The sequence below is a fragment of the Girardinichthys multiradiatus genome, chromosome 22, assembly GCF_021462225.1.
Source record: "Girardinichthys multiradiatus isolate DD_20200921_A chromosome 22, DD_fGirMul_XY1, whole genome shotgun sequence".
In the NCBI taxonomy this organism is placed as follows: domain Eukaryota; kingdom Metazoa; phylum Chordata; class Actinopteri; order Cyprinodontiformes; family Goodeidae; genus Girardinichthys; species Girardinichthys multiradiatus.
The window spans coordinates 24,957,081-24,982,942 of NC_061814.1; the positions used below are offsets into that span (position 1 = coordinate 24,957,081).

The 25,862-nt window shown below is 39.9% G+C and overlaps 1 protein-coding gene across 6 annotated transcripts; it reads right to left on the reverse strand.

Annotated features, from left to right (window-relative positions):
* Window positions 1–5,572: 5,572 nt before the first annotated feature.
* On the reverse strand, window positions 5,573–25,786 carry ccar1 (cell division cycle and apoptosis regulator 1). Of its 6 annotated transcripts, none has more exons than XM_047351518.1 (26): window positions 25,703–25,786; window positions 23,168–23,327; window positions 22,468–22,652; window positions 22,222–22,365; window positions 21,845–21,877; window positions 21,195–21,391; window positions 20,925–21,051; window positions 17,276–17,392; window positions 15,002–15,194; window positions 14,652–14,796; window positions 14,385–14,540; window positions 14,015–14,240; window positions 13,593–13,706; window positions 13,098–13,264; window positions 12,127–12,337; window positions 10,859–10,942; window positions 10,549–10,737; window positions 9,861–10,052; window positions 9,437–9,667; window positions 9,233–9,362; window positions 9,024–9,112; window positions 8,811–8,951; window positions 8,591–8,711; window positions 8,320–8,502; window positions 6,627–6,832; window positions 5,573–6,550 (listed from the first exon to the last, which is right to left on the reverse strand). In XM_047351518.1, exons 2-26 carry the CDS (start codon window positions 23,277–23,279, stop codon window positions 6,473–6,475), a joined length of 3,771 nt encoding a protein of 1,256 aa, XP_047207474.1. In that variant the 5' UTR covers window positions 23,280–23,327; window positions 25,703–25,786; the 3' UTR covers window positions 5,573–6,472. The 6 variants fall into 6 exon arrangements, with proteins under 6 accessions (XP_047207474.1, XP_047207476.1, XP_047207475.1 ...); XM_047351520.1 differs by lacking the exon at window positions 25,703–25,786 and adding an exon at window positions 25,425–25,561 and having other exon boundaries at window positions 9,233–9,338; XM_047351519.1 differs by lacking the exon at window positions 25,703–25,786 and adding an exon at window positions 25,425–25,560 and having other exon boundaries at window positions 14,385–14,537.
* Window positions 25,787–25,862: the final 76 nt, after the last annotated feature.

Here is a 25,862-nt window from a genome sequence, read left to right on the forward strand (position 1 = left end):
TGTCACGTAGAATAGGGATGCATATCTCAGATAAATGGGAGGCATGAGTTGGCCAAAGATATGGTCTACATGCAAAAACACTATATGTGGCAGAAGACTAACACTGTGTCATTCACCCTGAACACACCACCCACACAGTGAAACATGGTGGAGGGAGTTTCATGAGGTGGAGATGCTTTTTTCAGAAGATACAGAGAAGCTGGGAAGAATTGATGGGATGATAAATGGAGCTGAATATTGTTCAATCCTGGAAGTAACATTGTTAGAGGATGTAAAAGACTTGAGGTGTAGGTTGACTTTCCAGCAAGACAATAACCCCGAAACCACAAACAGAACTGCAATGAGTTGGTTTAGATCACAGCCTATTTATATGCTAGAATGGCCCAGTCAAAGTCCAGACTGGAATCCAACCGAAAATCTGTGACAAGACTTGAAAATTGCTGTTCTTTTGCCCTTCATCCAGTTTGTCTGAGCTTTAGCTATTTTGCAAAGAATAATGGGCCAAAATGCAATTTAAGTCTCTATATGTGCAAATCTGGCAGTTACACACCCTAAAATATAAAAAGTGATTCTCTACATGAGGCTGAATACAAATGGACACCACACTTTTTAGAATTTTGTTGTGAAAATATTTAAAAAACATGTGTAATTTCTGTCCACTTGACAAAATGTTAACAAGTGGAATGTATAGGCATACTTTTACAACGTCTGGTATCAGTAGATCAGGTTAAGCTCACAATGCTTCTGCACATGCTCCACAGCTGCAGCCTCTGACGTCACAGCTCTGATTTATGTTGAGAAGTAATCAGTGACTGAACTAGAACTGCCTGTTTAATAACGTCTGCCGGACCCCCCACCAACCCCTGGAAGCTTTGGTCCTGCAGTGAAACTGCCTGATTGTCAACAGACCTGCAGCTCAATTGATACCAGTGAGGGGTAAAGAAGCTGTGGGGTGGGGAAGGAGACACAAAAGGCTTCTGTGACTGCCTGGGCGTGGGGTTACCTGGCCTGTCCTTTCCGGTAGGGTCTAATTTCACACATCACATGTATGCATACCCATGCATGACCACTCAAGAAGCACACAATCACACACTGCTGCAGCAGGGGTGTGAGAGGAGAGGATTGTGATTCATGTCTGATACAACTGAGGTAGATTGAGGAAGTGCCATGGAAAAACCACAAGAAAATACACAAACACTTTTCCTCCTCGATAGATTTTAACACATTAATTCAGTCTAAATCTGTCAGGGGAAGACATTTAGTAGCCCATTATCCAGCTGCTGCACCTCTGATGTGGTCAGAGCAGCAGTGCCTCACAAAATTACTAGAGTTGTTTTTAGAATTAAATAAATAAAATCTGAAAAATCTGAAAAGCAAGGTGTGCGTTTTTATTCAGGACCTCTGAGTCAATATTTTATAGGGCCAGCTCTTGCTGCAAACAGTGTGCAGAGAGAGGTGAGACTGCAAACTGCATTTATTTCCCTTTCTTATATCTCAAGCTCAGTCAGATTAGATAGAAAGCCACAGATTTTCAACTGGACTGTCTGTACTTTGACTGGGCCAATAATACATGGAAATGCTTTAATCTAGTGGTGTCCAAACTTTATGCCACGTGGGCCAGAATGGTTGCAATAAAAAGTCTTGTGGACCACAATTCTATTTTAATAAAAATAGGAATATTTTACTGTGATTTGTTTTTACCTGTTCATACATACAACTAAACATACAATATTTTAAGTAACGAAGTAGTCAGATTTTTGTAGAAAAGGGATCTGTAAAACATTGTACCTTCCTAAAATATTTGGGTCAATTGTTTTCTATTTTCAGTTTTTTTTGTGAAATCTCAGCAACAAAAACAGGATATGACGTTTTTTTCCTTTGAAAATGTGCTGCATTTTACAAATTTTAATAAACAGCTGGACTCAATGTGTCTTTTTTGACAGGTCCACCGTGAATTTTGTTTTACAGCCATCCACCTGCTCAAATGTTACTGGCGAGCCAAACTTTTATCATTCTTAAATTGCGGTTGTCGGCTGCAAAAAAAATCATTCCGAGGGCTGCAAATGGCCCCCGGGCCACATGTCGGACATCCCTGATCTAAACCATTCTATTGTAGCCCTGGCTGTATTCAGGGTTGTTTTCCTGCTGGACGGTGAACCTCCACCGTGGTCTCAAGTCTTTTGTAGCCTCTAACAGGTTTTCTTCCAACATCTCCATGTATTTGACTTCATGCATCTTCTCATCAACTCAACAAGTCCCATCATCCCCACAGCATGATTCTGACACTGTTGGGTTTCACTGTTGGACATGTTTTCAGGATGATGTCAGTGTTCATTTTCAACCACACAAATTATTTTGAATATAGGTCAAAAAGGTTTAATTCTAGTTTTGTCTGATCAGAGCACCTTCTACATGCTTGCTTTGTCCTCTACATGGTTTGTGCCAGACAGCAAACAGGACTTTGTATGACAGATGTCTTATGCACTCAGAAAAACTTTTTTGTTTGTAGTTATCATGTGAACAGATTCTCCCACCTGAGCTAAGGATTTCCGTAGCTCCTCCAGAGTAACCATTCTTCATGCCATTCATTAAAAAAGGCCAGATTTATGAACATTTGCTCTGTTCACAGATTCTACCACCAGAGCTGTGGATCTCTGCAGCTCCTTCATGGTCCTCTCGGCCACTTCTCTGGTCCATTTAGGGCAGGTTTTTCAAGTGTGCCGTTTTCATTTCATCCTTGGATTACTGGACTGTATTTACCAATTAGGTTACTTCTGAAGGAAACTAATTGCATGGATTTTATTCAGAGGTATCAGAGTAAAGAAATACAAGGACAAACCACATTTTGCATATTTCTATTTGTAAAATAGGATGGGATAATTAACCTATTGGCTAAGAATTGATGGCATTTTAATTAAAGGTATGCTTTAAGAGGAAGGGGTAGGTCACTGTGTCTCTCCCTGTGACCGAAGGAGGTGGGAAACAAACTACACTTTACACAAACAGCAACTCATGTCAGAGGAAATAAAAGCTTCAAAGGTAAGTGATCTGCCAGAGGCCGACAGGCAGGAACCTCCCTGCTCCTCTTCTGACAAGATGCAGCATTAATGATACTCCTCATCTGAAATGGATCTACTCACATCCATTAAATGTGTCTCCAACTTGAGGGGTAATGTTACTGATAAATGATTTGACCTTTTACAATCTCTCACGCTGGAGTCACGGGTCTGACGATACAGAAAACATTTTGTCTCATGGCACGGTTTTGTGGGCCAGATGGGGGCACCAATAATCTGTTGGTGGCACAACAAAACTGATAATTTACTTTGACATTTAGATTAGAAGAAATAGTTAGGTCTCCCTAGTTTTAGTTTTAAACTAGTCTGTAAGCAGGGTTGGGTAAGTCACTTTGAAAATGTAACTGATAGAAGTAACAAGTTACTCCATTTAAAATGTTATATTAGTGTACATTTTTCAATTCCTTTAACATAGTAATGTAACTAATTACATTTAGTTATTTTTTTCATTGTCTGTCATTTGGATCTATCATAGGTGGGTGATGCTGTAAATTCAAGCAGCTGCTTGATGAGAAGATTTAGGGCTCCGTGAAGGGAGTCTGATGTGGATCAATTCCTTACGAAGAGTCCTTCAAAAGAGACAATTTATGTGCGTATTTTAAAAAGCCATCCATTGTCTACACCCGCCTATCCGTGCAAGATATTCCCGGGCGGTTATACACCGTGTCTTCTGCGATGGACAGGCATCATGGGGCAACACTTAGAGACACAAGACAAACAACCATGCATGCACAGTCACTCCTGGGGGAATTTTAGACCAATTAATCTAACATGCATGTTTTCTGACTGTGGGAGGATGAACATGCAACATGAGGAGAACATGCGAACTCCATGCAGAGAGACCCCAGACCTTCCTTGCTGCAAGGCAAAAGTTCTTACAACTGCTCCAACATGCAGCCTTGACTTGGTTGTGAATAAGCTAATTTTCAGCTGAATCGCTTCTACTACATACAACATAAATGGTTAGTACACATCATTACTGTCAATAAATATTGAAAATTTGTTTTTGTTTTTTTTGTTCTACAAAGAAGACAGCGAAGACTTGGGTTTGTCTTCTCAAACAATCTGCCAGTCTAGGCTAAAATCCTGTGGTCTTGACCTTTAAAAGAACCACAAACACCAGACTTTCTCACATCTGTACAACAGCTTCGCTGACCGACGCAAAGAGGAACTGAGGCTCTGGTCTCATTTCTGGTCCAGAGGAAACCACCTGTTTAAACGATGTGTCATTCAACTAGTGCGTTTAAGCCGTCTACAGTGTGTGTGAATACTCAGTATGTGAATCAAGAATTCAGCTAATATCACAAAATGCTGCTGCTGTTATAACAGCACAGCCAACCTGGATAAACAGTTATTGCTCAGTGTTGCCCTGCACCTACCAATTTCTGTTCTTTATAACACCAACAGTAAAACGAACATAAGATGTACAAGTTCATACATTAATCATTTCCTTTTTGCTTGAGTATTTGCTACTTTTTAAAACACATTTTCAGTTCAGTCTTAATACCTAGCACTTTTTACAGGCGTGTTTTAGATTTGCAAGCCACTTGAACTTGCCTGACAAACTGCTGAAGCAAAAGGCAGCGAAACATAATGAACTGTTGCTGTGTTTGCACACAACAGAGAATTAACTTTAAGTGGGATCTTTAGGCACTTTGATAAAGGCTGCTTGTTGATTTTGTTGAATCATGAACACTGACATTAACTGAGCCAAGAGATCTGCGTTGCTTTAGATGTTCTGGGTTTTTAGTGACCTCCTGGATGAGTCCTTGCTCATGGAGTACGTTTTGTAGGTCGGCCACCTCTGGGAAGAATCACCACTTTTGTGGGTAATGGCTCTCACTGTGTTTCACTAGAAACCCAGAACCTCAGAAATGACCTTTTTTTCCAATATGTTCTTGAATCTCCTTAAATCAAGACATTATGTGTTGCTTTTTGAAATCTCTTAGCCCACTTCATGTTTTCATTTAACTGATTTTTTTGATTCAAAGGTCAGGTAGTAATCACACTTGGGTGTGGCTACAGAAATGAAAAATGTTGCTAATCACAGGTGATTCATAATTTAACAAGGGGGGAGTCATTTTTTCACACAGGTCCAGGTTGGTTTGTATCCTTTGTTGTCCCACTAGATTCTAAAGGTTTTTGAATCCAGGCAAAGTTCCTTCTGAGTTCGGTTCTTTACTTGGTTGAACCATTCATACGTCAGTGATATATTAAACGAATCATAAATAATTAATCGTTTCTTTGAAAATGGCAAGAACCAGAGGGGGAAAGAGGTGATCTGACATTTCTAAGATGCTATAAACCCTGAGCTTCCCACACAACTTCTTCACAGGTCGTAAACTCTGCTGCCATCTTCTGGTGAGAAGTGTCTCCTGATCCCTATTTTCTCTACCAATTTATTTGAATTACAAATAGCTTTTTTCACTGTAAAAGGTTTTAAAATGAAATGAAGACTATATTTTATTATTCAACAAAAAGAAACACACACACTGTAGTGTTAAAAGGACCACTTTACTCTTGCACAAGACATCCAGAAGGTACATTGTCAATAGAAAAATAAAATTGCCTACTTCAGAGAACATTAAATGTAATCAAGCCTCCTTTCTATTCTTATAAACAACCGAACCCAACACACAGTTCAGAGATGGATGTCAAAATTTTGAGACTCATTCCTTTAGCTGAACACACATTCATTAAGATTAACTTTGGGTTCATGTCTAGTTTCCTTTCATCAGAAAATCAGCAGATGCTGGCAGAGCAGTCAGTGGATGGAGACGGTCAGAACAAAGGTCCAAAAGAGGCAGAAGCCATGCATAGCCATGTGTGTTAATAAAAACAGCAGAAACCTGATAAACTAGTCAAACAGATGAACTACAAACTGAATGTTAAACATCAAAGAGGCAAACCATGGAGGGGGAAAGAAATCTTAACCAAACCACAAGAAGATCCTCACTCCAATCACTTTATTTTTTATTATAGTTTTCTGAATTCTCCAACACATAAATAGCATAATTATTGCTTGTAAAGAAAAAAAAAAAAAAAAAAATTAAAAATCAACTTAAGTACCACTCAGACATACTGGCATTTAAATCCACAATACGGCACTTCAATGGCCTTGACAAAGCTAAAGCAACGGCAAAACAAAATGTTAGCAACTGAACCTAAGACAGATTGAAAATAAGCACTTCAATGCTTTGTCCTGGTTAAAACCACTCATTAGGAAAAGTTAACAAAAAGGGAGTCAACTCCACGCAGGGGATCTAAACTTCTGTTAAATTATACACATACTTGGGAGACAAAAGGCTCAAATGAAAACAGACTTCAAGTGACACTTTCAGGGAATATTTACAATTTAAAACCAATATTCCAGGTTGGCTTCATTTATCAGAAAGTTAATCATCAGCGCCGTTGGTCTGAGATGTCTGAATCTGATTGCCTGCAGCATTCAGCCCAGATCCACCTATTTGATCCTGAAAAACAAAAACAGAACAATCAGTGACTGTGAGTTTATTATAGAGATAAAACCTCATGTTGAACACTGCACACCTTCTTTAGTACATCCAAAAGCCCATTGACTGTGGTCATCAAGGAGTTGGCTGACGTGCTCATCAGGTCATAGTAGATGGTTTTCTGCTGCTTCACAGCTCTGAGCGTCTCTTCAGTTCGGCTGAGGGTGCTTGTCACCTCCTCGAGCTCCTTGGTTAGGGCTTGGTTGGCTTGCTCTAAATGACCTGTAACCTTTGCATCCTCCTCTGGGAATCAAGATCAGATTTGAGGAAGAGGGCAAGAAATTAAATAATCTTTGCCAAATCTGAACTTAAATTTAGCAAAACAGAAAACACAAGGTAAGAAAGAAGTTGGACAATTTAAATGCTTCTGATTTAGTCAATGAAATTGTGTTAGAGATCTTTGCTTTGTTAGGTTAATAATTGTTTTGCTAACAAAAACATGATAGGATGAAGTTAGTCTCTGTTGTTTATAACAAAGACACATTTCCATTGCGAGTTTAACCACCCGACGGCGAGCCTAAACAGTGTTGGTTAGATTAAACAACCATCTGAGATCCAGTCATTTTAAAGTGGTTTAGGATAAATTGGTTTGGATCATTTGTTTACCCGTTCTAATCCTGGTTCATTTTAACAGCAGTGGTATGAATAGTTAAATTAATTTAAATGTCTTTGTGTTGCAGTAAAAGTGCTGTTGAAGGAAAGAAGACGGTGTATGTGGCTTATTATAAATTGATAAAATATGACAATTGTTTATCTATTTCTTTCCTAAATAACAAAAGGAAGCAATAGCAATAATATTGGAACAAGTCCATTCAATTATCATTACTACTATAAAAAAAAACAATATTAATAAAAAGAAATTGGGAATGGAAGTTTGTTCTTTACAGTAAATAAGTTGTTAAAGCAAAAATGTTTATTATGCCTCCTGCTCAAAAATCTACATTAGTAATCAAACCCATTACATTTGCTTTCACAGTCAGAGTAATCTTTATTGGAAAGCATTGACAAAACAAAACACTGCTGCACTCTTATATGGGATGGTTTCTTAGCTACAGCAAGCAAGCAAACACACACACACACACACACACACACACACACACACACACACCGAGGCGGCCGAACGGTCATAAAAGCTGCAGACTCCCAACAAAGATCTGACTGTCAGGATGCCTAAAACACACACAAAATACTGCCTTTAATTACCATTTAAACATTAGAATGACTGCTCCAAAAACACTGAGCATTCTTTCATTTAAAAACACCCTAATGTGGAGGTTTTAAAAGTAGTTTAAGAACGTTATGGTTTGAGAGCAGCTTAAGTTTCGTCATTCCTACGGTTTAAAGTGTTTTTACTGAGATTCTAGAGAAAGCTCCAGGAGAACCAGTTGTTTGCATGGAGTAGTTAAGCACTAAAAGAAAAGTAAGTGTATCACTGCATACATTTTTTGTATTAAATTTCTCTCTTCCCACCAATTTACCTCAAACCACCACAGCCAAGGTGCCGTTAGTATCCCACACTTCCTGTCTTAACACATATCATGTTGGAATCACTTTCCTCCATCTATTGGTATGAGTTACGCGAAATTATGCTTAATTTGACAAGCTTGTCTACTAAATACCCAGATTTATATCTAATGTAGGTGCTATGTTCAAATTAACAAATTAGATTTATTTTGTGTCTGTCTGAGAGAATGTAACCCCTGTAAGAGGTTGCACAATTCAATGTTTACCCATTTTGGCATCCTGAGTAATAAGCTTCTGCTCGATCTCCTCTCGGGCCTTCTCGCTCTTCTCAAGCTTCTGCATCATGCTGCCGACGTCCACCATGGCGCCGTTGTACACGATCAGATTACCTGACTCACTGGCCTCTGACGAAGCACAAGCTTTCGGACTAGGAAGCAGTGCTCGGTTACCTGACAGGAAGAGAGAAGGAGCTGTTTGCATTAGTAGCCTTACAGACACCGATCAGTTGGAAAGTTTCATAACACTGAACACACTCACCTGTGAGGTTTTCTATATGGGCTTCATTAAAGGAGGGCGCGACTTCATCCTTTCCCCTGTCTGTCAGTTTTCGGTAGTAACAAGACTCCCTAACCACAGGTTTGTTCAAAAGCTTCTTTATCTAAAAACAGAAATCCACATCAGAGTTACACTGACAGTAGAAAATATTTAAACAGCCAGAATCATAACAGACATCGTTTCTTTGTGAGTGTATGTTCACCTGTGCGCGAGAAAGATGCAGGCCCAGTGTGTACAAGATATCTTCTACGTCTCTCTCGAGCAAATAGCCACAATGGCTTTGGTCAAAGTATACAAACGCCATGAGCAGGTCCCTGTTCTGGGTCACCATCTGTTTCTTCTCCTGGTGCAGGAAACAACAACGTTTACTTACTTCAGTTACAGAGTAGTCTAGCTGTAATGAAGAGAAGCCAACCTTGTCTTTAGAGGATCTTTCCTTCGACGGTCTGCGGTCTTCTCTGCGCTCTCTTCTGTCTCGGTCATTGGAGTCTTCGTCGTCTTTGTCTTACGAAAGAAAAGAGGCATCTATATTAATTTACTTTGCGTGTTTTATGAAAACCAACATCAAACTTAAATTAAGTAGTTTCACATTTAAACGGGAGAAAGAAAAGATGTGTGGATTACCATCATCGTCATCATCATCATCATCTTCAGCCTCCATGGGGTCATATTCATCAGCATTAGCTGTGCTACCCTCGTCTTCATTTTCATCCTCATCCCGAGACTCCTCCTTTTTGATGGTTTTGTCATCATACTTGTTAAAAACATAACTCATTATGTATAAAGCAATTAACAGAAGAAAAAAAAAATGAAGGTTTTAAAACCAACCTTTCTTTTCTCCTCGTCATCATCTTTGTTCTTTTTTACTGCTGGCTCATCACTCTCATCCTCTTTTTCCTTTTTTAATTCACGTTTTTCCGCGTCCTTCTTATCTACCTCCCTTTTGGCCTTCTTTTCCTTCTTCTCGTCCTTTGCAGGCAAAGAAGCAAGCGCTTTGTAGATGCGGTAGCCAAAGTCTCTCTGCAGCATCTCGTTAAACAGCTCAGCAAACAGGGAAACCTGTGCGGAAACGGGACAACTGCACAAGTAAGAATGTGTCCAGTGGATCTTCATTCCACCCCTTCTTCAAATACATGCTTTCTGTTTGAGGGATAAAGACAGTTTTTGTCCATTGTCCATTTTATCTTTATATGGGAGCTGCTCCTTTGTCAAAATATCCTCTAGAATCATTAAAAGGCAAAGAAAGCCTTACTTCAAAAGAGTGCTCCTTGTTGTCTTCTAGTCTGTAGTCCAGCAGCACACTGAGGGACATGACGCTGCAGTCAAATTTGCCATTCTTGGCAGCCCAGTTGGGGTAGACGAGGATGGTGGGCTCATCGGGGAGGACGTAGCGCCTTTCTCTCCGCTGACGCTCAAGCTCTTCCAGCTTCTTCTTTTCATCGTCCTATTAAAGAAAAACATCAGAAGTGTTTTTTTTCTGAAAAGACAGAAAATCCAATATAGATTTTCACTTCTAAAGCTTAGATACATTTCAAACAAAGTAATAAGAGAGCTGTTGAAACCGTAAGATAAAGATCACTTTTACACTGTCAGAAAAAAACCAAGTGCAAACAGCACAACTCTGGCTGATTAGAGTCATATTTACAATATCTGATTTATCAGTGAATGAATACTACTATGTTTTCATATTCACTAGTAGTAGGCGATCATTGTGACATGAGAAGTTTCCACGTTTTTGAATAAAGCTTTTAAAAAACATACAGGAAAAATGGAAAATAAATAATTATACTGCTACAAAAATAACATATTACATTTGTAATAATGCAATCTATAAACAATACATTTATTTATTCTGTTTTCATTTGTTGATGTTAATAAGTTTAAAGAAGACTTTCATGGAAATCTTCAGACCTATTGAACTCCTCCAGTTAAACAAGTACCTCTTTGTCATCCTCAGGCCGAGGTGGCTCCTCTTCCTCTGCGACTTTAGTTTCTGGTTTCTCGGGCTCTTTGGCCTCCTCCACCTGCTCTTCCACCTTCAGCTGCTTGGTGAGGCGAGCTATGAGCTGTGATTTCAATCCCTTTGAGCTCACAGAGCGACAATCAAGTTCTCTACGCAGGTCGTTGACCTACAACGGAAGCAAACATGATAACGTCTGATATTATAGCTTTTAACCTGAAATAAGGCAAACGCACAAAAAAATCTGTTTTCTTGTGCCTCAATCATTGTTCTATTATTCCTTTCCTCACCTTCATTGATTTCGGGTCAAGTTTAGTCCAGTGAGTTGGAATGGTGACATCTTTAGATTCCTCTTCGTCCTTTTCCTCTTCCTCCTTGATAGAAATTGATTTAAATAGAGAAAAGGCAGAGAAGGGGGGTAGGATAACAGTCAGCATACATGCCATGGATTTAGTGAGCTTTCAAAGTTGATCCGTGCAAGAAGCAAGGTCTCATCTGTCTCTCACTGCCTTGCTCTAGTGAGCTTGACTGTGTTTAAGTCCACTGCTACTGAAGCGTACACAGGGAAGCTCTCTAGCTCTTATAACACAAAAATTAAAAACCAACAGAAATTTTCCCCAGCTGCCAATCAATCAATCTGTGGAACACAAAAAAGGTCAAAAATCAATAAGAGGTATGACCAAAAGGCATGTGGGTACATCAGGTGAACTGAGGCTGGCCTCCAAATGGAGTGAGGATACAGTAGCCCTAACATGCTCTATGTCTGGGATACTGATATTTATGAGTTTTACATGTCTACATCAGATAGGAGCCATCTGTCCAAAAACCAGCCCTGGAAAAACCAAGTTCTATATAAAGTCCAAATAAGAGTGTTGAATTCAACAATAAGAACAGACAAGCAACAAGACTTTGGGGAGATTCTCTTTTCGTTGTCAGAAGGTATCAAATTGATGTGAAGAAAACAACAAAAATCATGAATATACACATTTCTACAACAAACATTATGTGCACGCAAGTGGCTCCACAGTTTCCAGCTTATTTTGAAATTAAAAGTTCCCGTGTCAAGAACTGACCACTGGAACAAGTTGGGGGTTAAACCAATTCCCACAGAACCATTTTAAAAGCCCAATTAGGCCATCCAAACTAACATGAGAAAATCTATGGTTTCAGACTAATCAGATCAACACCCAATTACAAGGTGATTTAGGAGCTGGAAGCTGTTTTACCATTTGCGACTGGGGCCTGCACAACACAACCTAGTCTCACTGCTTCCACTGTATGTGTCTGCTGGATGTGAGGGAAGGTGGAGGTGCTGATGGAGGAATGGAAGAGTTCGAGCGGAGGAAAAAGGGGAGCAGGTGGAAAAGGAGTAAACAGAAGAAGTCTAGGTGAGGTTTGGTAAAACATTAATATGCCTGTGCTCATACTGATGTGTATGTAGGCTGTAGTGTGCCTTGTGTCTGTTGTTTATCTGGGATGTGTGTTTTTTTTTGTTTGTAATTCCTGTGCCTTCCTGTGAGAAGCGGAAATGAGAAGAGAAGGATTAGCGGTTCAGTGCCTGTTCTCCATCCGCCTCCTTTCGCTCGGCCGACAGCTTCTCAGCCAGCTGCTCCTGGAGTCGCCGTGACAGCACATCCCACTCTGAGCGGGTAGGAAGACAATGCCAAACATCCGGAAGAAACAAAACCACTGTCTCCACATGAGCAGGGACTGTCCGCCCCTTGTGTGTCTCCTCCGGCCGATGATAGCGAATCTCTGCAAAACGATACCTGTCGCAAAGGAAGAGGGTGCATTGGAAAGAAACATTCTGGTCAGGGCACAGAATAAGAGGCACGCCTTGTTAGGGCGAGCCTTCTACAGCTTCTCCCCTCCCATTCGGTCACAGAATGATTGCAGAAATCATTACATTGACCCGGCTCCCGCAAAACACTCAGCATAGACAAATGGTCCCAGTCTGCAGCTCTTCACCTGTTGTCACAGGTTCCGGCAGCCATTTTGAAAACAACGACAGACAATAACAAAACTCAACCCCAATACAGTTTCAGCCAATTACTGGATGAGCGTTCTGCATTAAACCTAGGATACACTTAATGCACTACATTAGAGTTGTGCGAAGACAGACAGAATCAAAAGGACACTGAAAGCCAGTTAAATATATAAGATATTTAACAGGGAGAGTAGAAACATGACAAAATAAAAACACAGAGTAATGGTCTTCTGCTCCAGGCTACAGCTTCCAGCCACCAAGTCCATGCGTTTGGTTTTTATCACAAAAAAAATTTGTGTATGAGCAGAATGTCACAGAGAGAGCCAAGACGACACACACGAGTCCCAAAAGGACGACAAATAATAATAATAAACTGCAAATTAACAACAGAATATTAATACAGAAGAGAGACAAGAAATATTCAACAGATATTATATTAAGGTGGTAAGAAATCAAATCTATCACTTATAAATAATTTAAGATTTAAACCTGGTTAAAATAATTTTAACACAGGATAAATAAGTTAGAACAGCAGTACTTACCACTGAGTGCACAGACTAAGGTCTATGCCTGTGAGTGCCCTGCAACAGCGTATGGCTGTCTTAATTAGGACCGATGGATCCTTCTCTGGGTCGGCTCCATCCAGAGAGGGAGACCAATGACCCCCAATGGCCATAGCCTCGTCTTTACCTCGCATGCCCACCAAGAACTGGAGGAAAAGAGATAAGGCAACAAAGGAAAGCCACACAGTACAGGTTAGGCGGAAATGAGGAACGGAAACATAGGTAAATATGTTAAATGAGTGGAAATGGGGGGAGGGGGGAGGAAATACAGACAAAAAAAAAAACAGTCAGCTGGTAGAAGAAATAGTCATACCTCCGAAGATCCACAACTACAAAGGAAAACTGGTTTTTCACTTCAGAGAGCCAACATAAGTCATCATCTTTCCACACAGCAACTACTCAGCAATTGAAAAGGTTGACTGCATCACTGTCAGCTTCTGCAGAATGTCCAACCATGAAAAGGGTTTGACATACCTTAATAAGCCTAGCAGGATGTTGAAAGGAGTCTCTGACTTCCTGAGTGTCCTCAGCCAGAGCACACGACTTGTGATAAAGCTCCTCTAAACTAGGGTTAGCAAGCAGCATCACCTGAACCAAAAGACCATGTTGGGTTAATTTATTTTAAAACACAGTTGTCCATTAATCAGCTGATATTTAGGGACTGAATGGGTTAAATTTGTCATTTGAAGTGTCGCTCCACAGTTTTACCCCCAGATCAGAGTGTGGAGTGAGCATTTACCAAAATTAAAACATAATGAGCAAAGAAACAACACAAAATGTCTAAATAAAGAATCTTTTAAATGTGTGAATATTCTTTACATTAACTGTTTTGTAGGCTTATCTTCAGCAGTGAAGAATAAAACTGAATACAACATAATTATCACTGCATACTATACCTTAGCACTGTAGGTGTGATTAACATCAGGAGGGTCCAGCACAGCTGCGTTTTTCACTGGAGGGTCTACTTCTTTGTGCAAGATGTGAAAGTTACAGGCGTTACTAAACAGGAAGGGTCTTGTAAGAGGGAAGGCATCCACCCAGGTGAAGACTGCGTTAAAGAAGTCACTGGGGATGTAGAGACTCTGATAGCGCCGCCTCAGCTCCATCAAGTCACAACTGGAGCTGAAGAATAAAATAATGGGCAGTTAAAACATCAGTAAAACACACCTTCTTGACAGACTGGGGAAGAGTTCTTGAAGTGACATTTGATACTAATAGGATCAATTTCCACATTAATTATATTAAATATATATGAATTATATTCACCCATCTAAGCTGAACTTGGAAAACTGGACTGTGTAGCGTGGAGCGACCCTGTGAGGACGTCTTGGGGAGCGTTCCCGTCTTGGGGAGCGGTCTCGTGAGCGTTTGCGGGTGGGAGAACGTTCTCTAGATCGCCTCCGCTCGCGGTCTCTGGCTCTGCTAAAGAATAACATGAAAACACTCCGATGACTAAATTATTTCACCAAACCTGTTTATCTAGAAGAGACACAGCCAGCATCCACAGTACATTCAATTTATAAAACATCAAACCTGCGTTCTTCTTTATTCCTGAGGATGAGCTCAGGACCTCGATCGCCACGAGTAGGGAAACGAGTTTGAGGCTCCATTCGTCTGATGTTCTGCGGCTGGGGCATTATTCTTACAGGGGGCTGCAGAAGACCACTTGCAAATACATCTAGGGACAAAGGTAACAATGCAAAGACGGTGTTAACAATCAATACATTAAACAAAGGAAGCTTCTTTCATGTGCTCAACGTGTTACAACTTCAATGCTTTAAAACACATTTCTATCACATAAAAATAAAAAATACAATAATTTAATAACAGCTGTATGCACCATCAGCTTTTAAAACATACACAACAAAGCCATGAGTTTTTACCTTTGGTCGGAGGCTGTGGGAGCAGAGGCTGAGGGGGGTTCTGGAGGAGAGGGGCCAGAGAGGCAGCAGAAAGCTGGGCTTGCAGTAGGGAGGTTGGAGGAGCCTGTGCCTGAACACTGAAAGTAGTTGGTGGAGGTATCGACTGCATCATGGTTGGAGCCGACTTGATCATGTTAGAAGCCTGACCCTGGTTCTACAGCAAAGGAGGGGAAAAAAACATGAAAATATTTTAAACCTGGAAATTAAATGCATAAAAAGGTTGAACAGAAAGAACCTCGAACTTTCCATAGACTGCACAAAACAACAGCTAAAACAGACAAACTCTTGATCAGTGATTGTTTAGAGGACAGAAGCTGGGAGAAAGTCTGAACGGCCAGCTTGAAACAAAGACCTGGAGAAATCTGTTTTTTCATACAGGATGTCCTAAAAACAGAAAACAAAGTTTTAGGTTTTTATTCTTAATCCTACTTTGTGAACATTATTATAAGTACTAGTACTTTTGCATTTGGTAATTTAGTGAATCTAACTCCTCGCAGAAATCAATGCCTAGCTTTTACTTAAAATAAATGCAGCAGATGTTATCTGTTAGAAAGTTCAATGCTGAGGTGTGTTAGGAGAGATTTCTTTCTACAACAGCTGTAAAGATTCCTTTCTGGAGAAGGTTTCAGTGAAAAACAAACACAACTCACACTAAAGTAACATTTGCCATTTTGCACATGGTGTTAAACACACTGGTATTTATTCTGCTTTGTTCAGTGTCAAATAACTTACAGCTGGCTAAAGTATACTGAAACAATGCAGACTCCTTCACAACTACAACAAAACAGAAAACAATTGCTGAGCATTTATCTAAGGTCTTTTAGGAGGTCCCTTCCTCAGGCCCCATTTTAACCAGAGATGATCAGGTTCTGTGGAAGAAAAATGATCCCTAAATATAACCCTGGTAGAAAGGTGGTGCAGGTGGGGAGCAGGACTGGTAATTATTTATTTTCAACCTTCAGTCTCAGTTATCACACATTTAAAGTTCACCATAGCCTCTTATATACTGAAACTGATGTGTTAACACTGTGAAACCACGTGCTCTAACAACAAGGTGTGTATCTATGAGTGTTTTACATCACATCCTCAAGCAACAACTTGCAGAACAGTGTAACACCAGCTGTTTTTTTGCACTCATACATATCATGTGCACTGGTCTCAGCTTCTTGTCAAAGTAAACTCTGACCAGAGGAGCAGGTTCCAAGGCCAAATGCCATTTTACCCCACGTCCCACAATTTTTAGCCCTTACCAAAAACCAGTGCAGTTTCTAGTTTGATGTATTAAGATGGTACATTTATTTCTTACTAGGTTGATACAAGTATTTAACATTTTGACACATTTAATTATTTGAATTCTTGAAGTCTGCCTCCTACTTTGAAAACAATTATATATCATGCAATATATTGTAAGTATATTCCCAAAGCAAAAGGTTTTACTATTGGGTAAATCTGGCATCGTGTTTGTATTCTTCTTTTAAAAAAGAACAAATAATAATGTTTGCATTTAATAATGCATGTATTTGAACAGTTGCTGCTCACATATTAAGTCATTTTTAATTCTATGCAGTAGGACTCGGTGAGAACTGGATGTGTTGGGCAGTTTCTTTATGTCCGATTGTTTTAACCAGTTCCTGAAGTTTGTGCAAAGGAATGCAGGGAAGTCTAGGGGTTAATTAAGGAAAATGGAGTCAGCATCAAAACTATGACATGGATTATCAGAAAAGAGCAGCACATCTGATGTAATTAGCCTTATACATCCGCATCAGTGGAAATCCTAAAGACCCTTTGGCAAAAAAACATTGTAATTCCTTGGAAAAACGTAGAAATAATCAAGATTCCAATGACTGAGTTGAGAAACACCTTCACTCAATAAGGAGTATTGATGTGAGTGGAGCTTCAAACTGAATCTTTGAATTTATAAAGTATTGACTTTCTTTCTAGAAAACTAACTATTCCTCTTCAGCAATGTTTCCAGTAGAAACAATTGCTACATTTTACATTAACATCTAAAGAAAAATTAGCTCCTGCCCAGCCCACTCCACAATGACAGTAAACCAGCAACTTCTGTAGGAGAAATGTAGAAACAAAAAAGGGACTGTTAAGAGAAAAACAACAGTGATTGTTATGGCCCATAAATACTGCAGGTAAAACAAAGTCAAGAAACAGAGGCAAAAATGTAATGAGAGAGCAGGAAAAGTGACCGTTTGAGTGTGTATTTCAGGACTAGACGGTTACATTTTGTCTGTTGTCCATAGCAGAGTGCATATCTGTGTAGCGAAGCTGCATTCCATGGTCACTGTAAAGGCTGCCGAGCTGTTGGGAAGCTTGAGGTAAAGGCTGCTGCTGCTGAAGCTAGGAGGGGTTGAGAACACAACAGTATAAGGTCAGAAAGGTTTAAGGATACGATCAAAATTGAAAAACAACTGGGAAAATAAATGCAATGCAATATTATGTTAGACAAAGGTAAGATCTCCAAAGTTTAAAGTAAACCTGGGGAATCCCATTCTGGATATTCAGAAATAAAATAAATATGTTGTAATTTTCTTTAAATCAGCCATGCTGACGAGGACGGTCAGCAAATTTGACAATATTTACTCAACTAAATATAATTATAATTAAAGCTGCAAGCAGCATTGAAGGCCCTCGCACCTCAGCGCAACTCGGCCTGTTCAGCAACCACGGGAGCCTGGCATCGCCACGTATACGCCACCGACAATGACACTGCCTCCCTTCAACACGTCGCCAATAGGTGGCACTGTGAGCAATACGCCCACACGCTTTCATGTATCAAAAAGCTTTTGATAACTTTTGATCCCCAATGCCTTAAGAGTATTACTGAGTGATTTTCAAATCTCTAAGTCAAAAGCTGTAGAAGGAGTTCGCTCAGATATGCGGGCTAGAAAGGGCAAATCCATGGTCAAAATGGCAACTTCAATCCAAAATGGCTGACTTCCTGTGGGGTTTGGACCAATGCTCCAACAGACTTTTTTGTAGGGCCTGAGAAGTTACATACAGGTCCTTCTCAAAATATTAGCATATTGTGATAAAGCTAATTATTTTCCATAATGTCATGATGAAAATTTAACATTCATATATTTTAGATTCATTGCACACTAACTGAAATATTTCAGGTCTTTTATTGTCTTAATACGGATGATTTTGGCATACAGCTCATGAAAACCCAAAATTCCTATCTCACAAAATTAGCATATTTCATCCGACCAATAAAAGAAAAGTGTTTTTAATACAAAAAACGTCAACCTTCAAATAATCATGTACAGTTATGCACTCAATACTTGGTCGGGAATCCTTTTGCAGAAATGACTGCTTCAATGCGGCGTGGCATGGAGGCAATCAGCCTGTGGCACTGCTGAGGTCTTATGGAGGCCCAGGATGCTTCGATAGCGGCCTTTAGCTCATCCAGAGTGTTGGTCTTGAGTCTCTCAACGTTCTCTTCACAATATCCCACAGATTCTCTATGGGGTTCAGGTCAGGAGAGTTGGCAGGCAAATTGAGCACAGTGATACCATGGTCAGTAAACCATTTACCAGTGGTTTTGGCACTGTGAGCAGGAGCCAGGTCGTGCTGAAAAATGAAATCTTCATCTCCATAAAGCTTTTCAGCAGATGGAAGCATGAAGTGCTCCAAAATCTCCTGATAGCTAGCTGCATTGACCCTGCCCTTGATAAAACACAGTGGACCAACACCAGCAGCTGACACGGCACCCCAGACCATCACTGACTGTGGGTACTTGACACTGGACTTCTGGCATTTTGGCATTTCCTTCTCCCCAGTCTTCCTCCAGACTCTGGCACCTTGATTTCCGAATGACATGCAGAATTTGCTTTCATCCGAAAAAAGTACTTTGGACCACTGAGCAACAGTCCAGTGCTGCTTCTCTGTAGCCCAGGTCAGGCGCTTCTGCCGCTGTTTCTGGTTCAAAAGTGGCTTGACCTGGGGAATGCGGCACCTGTAGCCCATTTCCTGCACACGCCTGTGCACGATGGCTCTGGATGTTTCTACTCCAGACTCAGTCCACTGCTTCCGCAGGTCCCCCAAGGTCTGGAATCGGCCCTTCTCCACAATCTTCCTCAGGGTCCGGTCACCTCTTCTCGTTGTGCAGCGTTTTCTGCCACACTTTTTCCTTCCCACAGACTTCCCACTGAGGTGCCTTGATACAGCACTCTGGGAACAGCCTATTCGTTCAGAAATTTCTTTCTGTGTCTTACCCTCTTGCTTGAGGGTGTCAATAGTGGCCTTCTGGACAGCAGTCAGGTCGGCAGTCTTACCCATGATTGGGGTTTTGAGTGATGAACCAGGCTGGGAGTTTTAAAGGCCTCAGGAATCTTTTGCAGGTGTTTAGAGTTAACTCGTTGATTCAGATGATTAGGTTCATAGCTCGTTTAGAGACCCTTTTAATGATATGCTAATTTTGTGAGATAGGAATTTTGGGTTTTCATGAGCTGTATGCCAAAATCATCCGTATTAAGACAATAAAAGACCTGAAATATTTCAGTTAGTGTGCAATGAATCTAAAATATATGAATGTTAAATTTTCATCATGACATTATGGAAAATAATTAACTTTATCACAATATGCTAATATTTTGAGAAGGACCTGTATGTGTACCAAATTTCACAATCCTCGGTCAAAGCATGGCTTGGGGCTGATTTTTTAAAGTTTTCTAGGGGGCGCTGCGGACGAATTAGGCCACGCCCACCGAATATGTCATCAGATCTCTGTTGGGGACTGGACTAGGATCAATCACATTGAATTTGGTGCAGATCAGATGATGTATGTGGAAATTAGAGCCAAACGTATGGCCATGGCATGATGTCCAACTTCGCGGCGCCACCACGTCCTTTTATGAAAAGTCACTGTGCTTCAAACAAAGTTAAACCCACTAGTTATCAGTCAACTGACACAGTTTGAAGCGGACTGAATGTAGACAGCCAGATAGCGACCTTTCCCAGTAAAAAATGACTTCCTGTTCCCAGGCGGCGTGGCTTTGATGATGTCAGCATATGACCCCATCAGGAACCCGAAGGTCTTCCTTCATGCCAACTTTGGTGTGATTTGGCATTTCTTTGGGAAAGTTATTGCATTTTTGACGAAATATGAAGCCAATAGCTCAAAATCCCTAGGAGTTCGTTAAAGTGAAAAACAGCCAAAAATTGGCCTTTGACCTGAAATGGCCAACTTCCTGCGTTTTAGGGCATACCCCCAAGAGACTTTTTTTCTTGGTTTGAGGTGCTCTACCTGTGTGCCAAATTTCAGATCTCTACGGCTTACGGTTCGGCCTATCTCACGATTGGGGGCTTGGCTAAGTGGTTTGGCCACGCCCACTGACGACGACATTAAGGAACAAGAATTTCACGCGGGGGACAATTTTGGGTAAAATCGTGTGCATCTAGGGGCTTGGCAAAGTCCCCAAATTGTCCCGCAAAGACGCAACGAAATAATAAGAAATCTTAGGATTGATTCCAATAGGCCCTTGCAGGCCTTCCTGCTCAGGCCTAATAAAGACGCAAACTAAAGCAAATAGTCACACAAACACTACAAAGTGACCAGTCTCAAATAATAAGTTGTTTTTTATGTCCTTATTTTTACATGTTCTTCAACAATAAGATTTTATTTAAAGTAAAAGACATCATGAATGTAATTAAAAGGTAATAACCTAATAAATCATTTACAAAACCTGAAGTTATTGAAATTTCTTCTGTCTTCAGCTTTTACTATATAATAGTATGAAGCTGAGTGTTCAATATATAATAGTTTGCTTGTAATGACACTGAGATAAATAATAAAAAAGACTAAAGCTGGAATGACCTCAATTTATTTTAAAATGTCTTACGAAGCACTAAAAGCTCTAAATGTTCTCACCGACTGATTTGTCAACTGAGGTAAAGTCTGGATGCGTTGGGCGTTCCACTTGAAGGGCATATTAGGGTTGTACACAGCTTCTACCAGGACTCTGTCACCGACCTGGGGAGTTTTCCCCTTCACAGCACTATGGAAACGGAAACAAATACATTTAAACCATACTCATAAAAAAAAAAAAACTGTATGTTTTATTAGTCTAAAACACATAGAAAGTAAATACTAGATTTAGTTCCATCAAGCAACAAAGCATATTCCCACAACCCTTCCCACCTTAGCTGAAAGAAGACGTCTTCATCTACAAAGCCAAACGTGTCGTGTAGCTTATTGACAACACCAGTGAAGACCCGTTGCTTCTGTGGCTGCGTCTGCTGTTGGTGGCTTGAACGTGGTGTTGGATACGACACAGTAATCTGGGCCGTCTGCTGAGGGTTGGACAAGCTCAGGCTGGTGGGCAGTGCGACGGGGGGCTGAAGGTTAGATGGAGATTATTGAAAACTCTCACCAAGAAAGACACATTCCTTGCATGTCTTGAAATTGGCACTTTAAAAGCTACAAGGGCATAAAGCGACACATTACAGTGTTTCCCTACCATTATCCAAGGTGGGCGCTCGGCCCCACTAACAGAGCCACATGCCCCCTCAAGAAAATCACAACATGTAGTAATTATTAAATCTTTTTTCAAATGTTTTTTTATTAAAAATGTTGGAGAACACAGAGCAAAGAGGAAAAGAGAAATCAACTGTGGTGGTTTATGGCCTTTGATGGAAGCTTGTATGGGCCAAAACTCTTAATTTCTCTGCCGCGTTATGCACGTTTTGCGCATAAAGGCGCACACTTCAAATACAGCACATCGGGAAAAATCTCCCGACTCCCGCACGCACTAAAGCCCAGTTTGTATGGTCTGTTTGTATTTGATTTACCTGAGAGATCAGCGCCTGCTGAGGCTGAGGAAGCTGTAAAATTACCAGAGGAAATGCCAAATGTGATCAGTTTATTGAATTAAAGCAACAATAATAATTTATTATATTTGTAATGCACTTTACATTTAAAAATCTCAAAGTGCCACAGGATAAAATCCTGTATTGTCTATTTTTTTTTTGCATATTGACAACTCTTGCTTATAAATGATCTTACATATTAACACCATAAAATGCATAAAAGAAAGCCACGTTATATTATGAAACTACACATTTTTTTATAGAATGTATAGTATAATATATCTCTTTTCTGACTGCCATATTTCTGAAAAAGATAAGTCCAGAAACTCATAAATGTCACACAAAAGCAGATTCTTTACCTGATGAGGTACATTATACAGTTGCTGAGGTGGTTGCTGCTGCTGCTGTTGCTGCTGCTGCTGCTGCTGCTGTTGTTGTTGTTGTTGTTGTTGTTGTTGTTGTTGTTGCTGCTGATACTGCTGAAGTGCTGAATTTATCTGAGACTGCAAACAATGAAGAGAACATATTCAACAGTTAGTGTTACATGTGACAATGACAAGATGAGCTGTTTGCTGCCTGAGCTCTGGACAACCATTGTGACTGACCTGCTGTAGAGCTGCCGCAGCGGCAGCGGCTGCGTTAGCTTGCTGCTGCAGCGCAGCAGTTTGCTGAGACAGCTGATAGTTTGCTGCAGCAGACTGGTTACTAAGAGACGCCGCAGCCAAGGCTGACTGCTGAGAGTAAAAGGAGGGAGACGCTCCTAGAAGAGACGGCTGTTGCACCCCAAGAGCTGCAAAGGTTGAACAATAATGATAATATTGATGATGATAAAAAACAAATAAGGTGGCTGATACCATGGTTTGATGTAATCCTGAACATGCCAATTTGAAGGAATGTCAATTGATGCCAAACAGCAAACAGTTGGCTTCAAGAGACTGTACAAGTTGTTAATTGAGAGTTTATCTATTGTACCTGCCATTGCTTAAAAAAAAAAAAAAAAAGACATCTGAAGTGCTTTTATGTGTACTGTTGTCAGGACAATTACGTAAACCTCCATCTATACTCCCCTTCCAGCTTTTCAATTGCTGGTAAATGCATGCACAAACTGATTTATCTAAAACAAAAAAAACATTTTTCTTAGTGGAGTTGTGTAATTAATTCAAAGCAACAACAGCAAAGTTATAGAAATTTACCCCAGTAAAAACTGCTGAAGTGAAATATTACTTAGCACATTAAACATATATATCATTTAGAAACCAATGAAAGAGCTTTAACAACCCAGAGGCTTAGGTTTGCTGTACTCACAGTGCAGGCTGTTGAGGTCAAGGGACTGTCCTGAGTGACCTGGTTGAGACACAGCTGTGGCAGCAAACTGAGTTGCCCACGGCGGATTCTTCTGTCCCCCGAATTGGGCCATGATTCATTCAGGGTTACGGCAGTCTCTGTTTACCAGCTCAATGTGTTGCTGAAAACAGATCAAACATGAGACATACTGCAGTTTAAAACAATGTTTAGTGTGGCATAAAATAGAGCTGGGCACTATACCGGTCCATAACCAAAACCGGTTTTTATTTTTGTTATATGAATTTACCATCCACCATTTTTTTTTAGCCTCAGAATGCGCGCGACCATTAACCTTTACTACACCCCAATGGAAGAAGAAAGTAGAGCAAAAGAAGTTTTGGCAGATGTATCAGTTAAAGGTGATAGCAAAGAACTTGTGCCTAAAAGATAGGTGGTTTCTTTAATATGGAAGTATTTTGGCTTTAAAAGCTCGGACACCAGTCAGACGACGGTCATTTGCAAACTCTGTCAAAGGAAAGTTGTTGCCAATGAAGGAAACACCAGCTATTTAAAACACCATCTCAGCTGCAAACATCTTAGAATACAAAGACTTTTAAAATTAAAAGTCCTTTACATCCAAACCTGGAAAATTCCTTGCAGACAGTTTCGCCCGAGGTACTCCCTACAGCAAAACAAGCAAGCGGTGGGTGGAAATAAACGGCATCACTTTTCATGTGGCTAAAGACAAGGTTCCGTTAAGCACTGTGAAAAAAGAAGGCTTTGGAGCCATTATTAAAACGTTGCCTTCAAGTACAAGTCATGTAATTCAGTAGTTTTCCTCTCAGTCTGGAAAAAATGTGGTTAACACACACAGGTATCCACGAAAAGAAAAGTACCGTCAAATACCATAATAATAATATAAAATTTATATAAAATTTGGGTCATACCGCCCAGCTTTAGCATAAAACTTATTCTTGATGCAATGACCTCAAGAAACATAATTTGCATCAAAATCAAGAGATTAGAGCTGTGACATGACCAGTACCTCTGAAGTAAATGACCAATAAAAGAACGGCAATTAAAGATCAATTTAAAACAAAGGGAGCCATGTATTCTAATGCATGCTTTCTGTCCTCCTTTTACCACTGCACCATCCCAGTGGAGCATATATGTAAAAAAGCTAAAATAACTGTTATACCAGGCCTTTAATGTACTTAATGCTCATGTCAATTTAATTTTGTTACAAGAAATGTGCATATTCGCATTTTTTATGCACGCCCCAGATAATTCCCAGGTGAAAACAATTTATCTTTTTCTACGTTTAGCAAAAATGCCATGTTTATTAATTTTTCTTCCTTCATCTTTTAATTACATAATACTACATTAATTTTGCACACCAATGTTAACAACACTGATCTACAAAAAGAATTTGCACAGAATTAAAAAGACAGTAGCGTCACAGTGCATTTTTATTTACGATCATGGTTTTCTTTTATCAACAAAGAAGGAACATGCTACCCTTTTTAATTCAACCATCTATAAGTTTGTAAATACTGAACTATGCCACTGGCAATTAAATGAAAAAAGTAATTTAAGTGTAATTCTGTTTATTTACATATATTAGTGGAGGTAGTTGTACCGCAGTACAATTGTTGTTGTTATTTTAGACACTTTCTTAATGCTTCTATTTCATCAAAAATACATCTTGTTATATGTAGTTACTGATGAACTGTTTATAAGTAAAACAGCAGCTTATTACTGTACGTGTTGGTATAGAACTAACAGTAAGTTAAAGCTTCACGAGTTTTTGACAACATTTAAACCATTAGAAAATATGCTTTTACATTGATGCATTTAACCGATTTTGAAGAGATGAATTGCATTTCTTCCAAAAATGCATACAAATAAGTTGTTTAACACAAAAGCTCGCAAATAAGCAAGACTTACCGCAGCAAATATCAAAATAATTACATTTATTCCGTAATTCTTCCATACCATAACCCATTGTAGCATTAAACTAGAAATTTGGAAGCACTCTATATGTTTTATCAATATGTTTTAATATTTCAACAGGGGCTGACAGAGGCGAACTCGACGGCTGGTCTAGCTAACATTAGCCACGGACTGACACAGCTGAAAAGCGTTAGCACATAAAGTAGCACGAATTTTCACATTTGTCCGGCAAGTTAAAGCGGCAACTGTTGTACTCACGAACACGTTACTCAATTATTTTTGCACACTACGTTTTTAGGACTCCGTCTGCATTGTCCGAACGCACCTTATTTAGCTCTAAACACATTCAACAATGGAATCGCTGAATCAAAACAGGTGGCTAACGCTTAGCATTCCCAGACCGTTAGCTTTGTTGCCAGGTTAGCCTCGTGCTAGTCTGATAACGATCGCGAGGCCCTGGCAGTTTGCAGTTAATGATAACGGTTAAAACAGTTAAAATCAGACTTAAAGCAACAGCATCCTTCCTGTGCGGTTTTATAATGATTACAGTAAATGTTCAGAACGCAAAATAAAATATTGGTTCAATAAAATACTATCACTCACCGACGTACCTCTGGCGATTGTTAATGCAAATTGCGCATGCGCAGGAGGATAACTCCGATCCATGTGGTCAAGTCAGAAAACACTGGTTCACCTTAAATTCGTTTGTTCCTACGACGCTTTATAATACCGGTATATGTATTTCATTCAGTTAAATCCACCA

What these genes read in the sequence shown, in the direction of transcription:
- ccar1 (XM_047351518.1), bottom strand. Translation starts at nt 23,279, where the DNA reads ATGGCCCAATTCGGGGGACAGAAGAATCCGCCGTGGGCAACTCAGTTT. An exon ending in GACGTCTTCTTTCAGCTAAG is followed by an intron (nt 21,052 to 21,194) that starts GTGGGAAGGGTT and finishes CCGTTTCCATAG; the next exon opens with TGCTGTGAAGGGGAAAACTC. An exon ending in TTGACCCGAAATCAATGAAG is followed by an intron (nt 10,738 to 10,858) that starts GTGAGGAAAGGA and finishes CTTCCGTTGTAG; the next exon opens with GTCAACGACCTGCGTAGAGA.